Source organism: Limulus polyphemus, unplaced genomic scaffold (assembly GCF_000517525.1).
Source record: "Limulus polyphemus unplaced genomic scaffold, Limulus_polyphemus-2.1.2 Scaffold2364, whole genome shotgun sequence".
Lineage (NCBI taxonomy): Eukaryota > Metazoa > Arthropoda > Merostomata > Xiphosura > Limulidae > Limulus > Limulus polyphemus.
In genome coordinates this window covers 628-5,643 of record NW_013667974.1, presented here as the reverse complement: position 1 = coordinate 5,643, position 5,016 = coordinate 628, and the positions used below count along the sequence as shown (strand labels likewise).

General features: G+C 32.5%; 1 protein-coding gene across 1 annotated transcript in view; it reads left to right on the top strand.

Moving 5' to 3' along the window:
• The window catches only part of LOC106466731 (zinc finger SWIM domain-containing protein 6-like), a gene marked incomplete at its 3' end in the record, with an annotated part of 79,222 nt that extends 74,819 nt beyond the window's left edge, over nucleotides 1-4,403 (top strand). Inside the window, exons 10-13 of the mRNA XM_022394817.1 lie at nucleotides 353-514; nucleotides 837-1,127; nucleotides 3,469-3,604; nucleotides 4,246-4,403. Coding sequence (XP_022250525.1) covers nucleotides 353-514; nucleotides 837-1,127; nucleotides 3,469-3,604; nucleotides 4,246-4,403 — 747 coding nt within the window. The remainder of the gene's footprint in view (nucleotides 1-352; nucleotides 515-836; nucleotides 1,128-3,468; nucleotides 3,605-4,245) is intronic.
• Nucleotides 4,404-5,016: the final 613 nt, after the last annotated feature.

Here is a 5,016-nt window from a genome sequence, read left to right as displayed (position 1 = left end):
GTAAACTAACCCTAACAAGCCTGTTGTATCATAATATGGACTAACCCTAACTAGATTCTTTTATCACAATGTAACCTAACCCTATTTAGCATCCTGTTTCACAATATAAACTAACCCTAACTACAACTTGTATCATGATATAAACCAACCCTAACTAGAATATTTATCACAATATAAAGTAATCCTAACTAGCATCCTTATCACAATATAAACTAATCCTAACTAGCATCTTGTATCACAGTATAAACTAACCCAAATACTCATCTTTTGATCTTTTATCTGTATTTTGCTTGAGGTAAAAATGTTTATGTATTTAGTAATATTATAAAACTATGGGTGGTTTGATTTACAGCAGTACAGCCATCAGTCTCGGGAACATCTACTGTTAAACCAACTCATTCCAACTCAGAAGGATGGGTGGGACATCCACTGGACCCCATCGGCTCCCTTTTCGACACTTTAGCAGAAGCTTCACTAATTCCTGATTGTAAAGGATGTCTTGACCATTTTTATGGTAAGTGTGGTGCAAGTCTTGACTTTTTGTTTTTCAATTCTTAAGATAAGGTGAAAAAATATATCTACTTAATGCCCTTTTTTAAAGTTACTGTTTTATTAAGTAAAAATAATATAAATTTGTCTGTGAAGTTGTAGAACAGAAATATTAAGTACTATTTCCATTTATAGTGAAGCAAATTTAAAACAAAACTCAAGATTCTACTTTTGGTATTGAACACTTACGCTTTTAGTTTTTGTCATTAAGTATATTTAATGCAATAATTTAAAAATTATTCATTTTACAAGAAATGGTGGTGTTTAAGTCAGATGTGTTCTTTTAGACTTCATGACCACAACCAACCAAGAGGAGTCTGGCTGCTCGGGTCGAGAACGTCCACGCTACCACCACATGGTGGTTCCAGGGAGTCGAGACCACTGTGAGAGCTACCTTTCTCTGGCTGTGGAAGCTGCTCTGATTGGGTTAGGACAACAGAGACTTATGCCCTCAGGTGTTTATGCTCAGGAAAAGGCATGCAAGCAGGAAGAACGTCTCATTACCAAACTGCAGGACATTGAACTCGACGGTACCCTAGTAGCTGTGCTCAGAAAACAGGCCATGCTGCTACTTGAAGGCAAGTGGATTTTGAAATGAAATCATTGTTACTTTAATATTTATATGTTTTTTTGAAGAAGGGGGGAAGTCTTACACCCAAATAAATTTTTTAATTAATATATAAGGCTCAAATTTGGTTGTAGTTATTATTTTCACCCTTTCCTCACGGGTCAAAGGTCATGTCATTGCTTTTGTTGACTCCTATTCAAAATTTTATTGAACTACTATTTTATGAATTTTTGTCATTAAATTTAGTATCAAACTGTAGATTATAATTCAAATTTTAGTGTTATATATTGTTTAATTTCTTAATTTAAAAGTAAATATTAAAAAAAGACACCTAAACATTGGTTTTTGTGTTATGGGGTATGTTGAATGCAGCACTGGTTCAGATTAGATGTTTGTGATGTTAAAATACACATTCTGTAGTTTTATATGAATTAGGAACTTAAATTACCGATATTGACAAGCTAGAATGTAATATAAGAACCTCCTATTTTTTCTGTTTGCTGAAATATCACTCGTGTAGTGAATGAAATGCAGTGGCCCCACTCACCTCTTTCCATTTTTGGAAATGGTCCCTTATATATCCATAGTTCTATATATGACATGTGAATGACCATTGAAAGCTAAGAATGTCCACCTAGTGGCTTTCTCAGCCATTTTAAAGTTTTAGGATGCCAGCTCGTTCTTTTGAACCAAGATTTCAAGGAGGTAGTTTGTGTCTTTAGTCTGATCGAAATTTCACATTTTTTGCTACTGAAATACATCTTAGTTACTAAGCTTGATAAGTTGTAGTGGAATTCTGTGGTATCAGTGTAGTAATTTATGATTTTTTGGTTATTCAAGTGTATATATAAAACCTAAAGAAAGTTATTTCGTTTCATATCATCCACGTGCAAAATCTCTTAAGGCTTAGCAAGCTACAACAGGCAGCAACTGAGTACAAAGGTCATAACTAGAAGAGATAATTGATTGCTTTACTTCTTTATTTACTGTTCTATGTTTTAAGAAGTTTAAGTTCAAGAAGTTATTTGTAAATAATTATAATCTATATATATACATATAATGTAGAATAATTGAAATGTTACTGTATTTTACAAAATATTAGTCCACTAAAACACAACCAAGACAGATCACTTTGTAAAAACTAAAGGTCAGTTATATATTATTGGATACAGTAACACGAGTCTGTGTAACTTCTGTATTGTTAGCCAGGCACGGCTGGAAGGTAAGTATAATAAATATATAAATGTATAATGATATGAGCTATTCAGTCTAAATATTTGTATTTTTGTATTATAATTTGTAGTCATAATTTATATTTTTTTTCCTAATTTTTTAATGAGGTTACAAAGCCGATCAAATTGAACCAACCCGTACATAAATACGGTATTGAAAATATAAAATAAAATGTAGTTTTTTTTTAAAAAAAAAGATAATTATCTGGAGATTATAAAGATTTCACATGTGAAATTTGAAAACGTTCTAATGCATTAAAGTATTTGTAATCGTAAAATCAAAAGTACTGTGCATGTTGGATAGTCAACATTGTGAAAGAAAAATGGTTACGAGAAAATCTTTAATTAAAAAAATCTTGATACTTAATTTAAAAACCTGATATTTTGTGTACGAAAACCTTGTAATGTTTACCAATAGTCTGCTAAATTTTGTAAAGATATGCATACATTATCAAAAATCATAGTATAATTACTCTCATGGTTAATAGAAGGGTTAAACAGTGTTCCATGATTAGGAATACTGCTCATGCTGTGTGTGAAATACCATCTGTCTTATTCAGGTCTGACCGTTCTGGTGAACGTTCAAATTTAGAGAGTTTACCAAGCTGCATTCTGTTGATTATATGGTGCAGTGTTGTAAGAGCTCTTAATTACACTTCTGCTAATGACAAGGGTTTAAACTAATGTATCTGTCGTATGACGTAGCTACAGGATCATGATGAATTAAGGCAATAGTCTGATGTGAAGATGTGCAACTGTTGATGTTTAAACTAATGTATCTGTCGTACGACGTAGCTACAGGATCATGATGTAATTAATACTTTAGTCTGATGTGAAAATGTGCAACTGTTGGTGTTTAAACTAATGTATCTGTCGTATGATGTAACTAAAGGATCATGATGTAATTAATACTATAGTCTGATGTGAAAATGTGCAACTGTTGGTGTTTAAACTAATGTATCTGTCGTATGACGTAGCTACAGGATCATGATGTAATTAATACTATAGTCTGATGTGAAAATGTGCAAATAACACGTGTTAAATATAGAATATCTCATTGTTTTATTTAGGTACGTCTTTTATCCATTTTGTAGTTAAACAATATTTTTTGGTTTCTAGGAGGACCATTCAGTGGTCTGGGCTGCAGGATTCACACTGAAAGCGTGCCAATGCACACTTTTGCCAGATATCTTTTCACAGCACTTCTGCCTTACGACCCTGATCTTGCATACAGTGTAGGACTGAGAGCCATGAGGTTTGTGTAATATAAATAAAAACATTTTAAATTATTAAACCACAGGCTGATCTTGGAAAAACTTTGGGAACAAATAGCTGTGACATTGTGGACAATAGAACATTATTAAAGTTAAACTCCCTCTTTTAAATACCTAGCGTGTAAAAGCAGCATATTAGAATGATTTCGCATTGATTAAACAATAATGATAATATTGATTTGTTTTGTGAAGGAAAGATTATCATAATATTAAAACCATTATTGTGATTTCAGTTTGAGGGATATGTATACTCTGATAAAATAAGACAGCTTGCAGTGTAAACAGTAGAGTTTGGTTTGAGTGACATTTATTCACTGACCACACTGTATTGTAGATGGTAGATTTTGGTTTGAGTGACATTTATTCACTGACCACACTGTATTGTAGATGGTAGATTTTGGTTTGAGTGACATTTATTCACTGACCACACTGTATTGTAGATGGTAGATTTTGGTTTGAGTGACATTGTATTTTCTGACCACAGAAAACAACTTGTATTGTACAGGGTAGATTTTGGTTTGAAGGATACGAATACACTGAACAAGAATCTGTTCTATTTTCAAAGTTGGAAGCAGTATTTAGAAACTTGGTGTATGTGATGTCAGAGTTTTGAATCTTCTAGACTTCCTATCTTGGAAGAGCAAGAAGAACAGGATGAACCAGGATCAGGCATTGGATTAAACACTGCTGTTCTTGCCCACTATCCTCGATGGTTCACATTAGGACATATTGAAGCTCAACAGTGTTCTCTCGCATCAACTATGCTTTCTGCTGCTAAAGGTGTGAAACTAACAGTCATCTCTTCCTTTTACTCTTTGATATCTCGACTTAAGTAATGTGTACCTTGTAATGTATGGTGTGAAAAACAAAACATTGAAACATGATTTGTGTTTCCTGTAGTAGTATGTGTAGCAATGTTCCTTGTGTACTGTTGTAGATACTTACCTAATAACTCACAAAGGAATTAAATAGCCTAAGCTAGCCAATATGATATTCAGGACTTGATTTGAATATTTAAACACTTAACTACAGAAAAAGCACACTTAAATATTTAACTACAGAAAAAGCACACTTAAATATTTAAATACAGAAAAAGCACACTTAAACATTTAACTACAGAAAAAGCACATTTAAACTTAACTACAGAAAAAGCACATTTAAACTTAACTACAGATAAAGCACATTCAAACATTTAACTGCAGAAAAAGCACATTCAAACATTTAACTGCAGAAAAAGCACACTTGAACATTTAACTACAGAAAAAGCACACTTAAACATTTAACTACAGAAAAAGCACACTTAAACATTTAACTACAGAAAAACCACACTTAAACATTTAACTACAGAAAAAGCAGACTTAAGCATTTAACTACAGAAAAAGCACACTTAAGC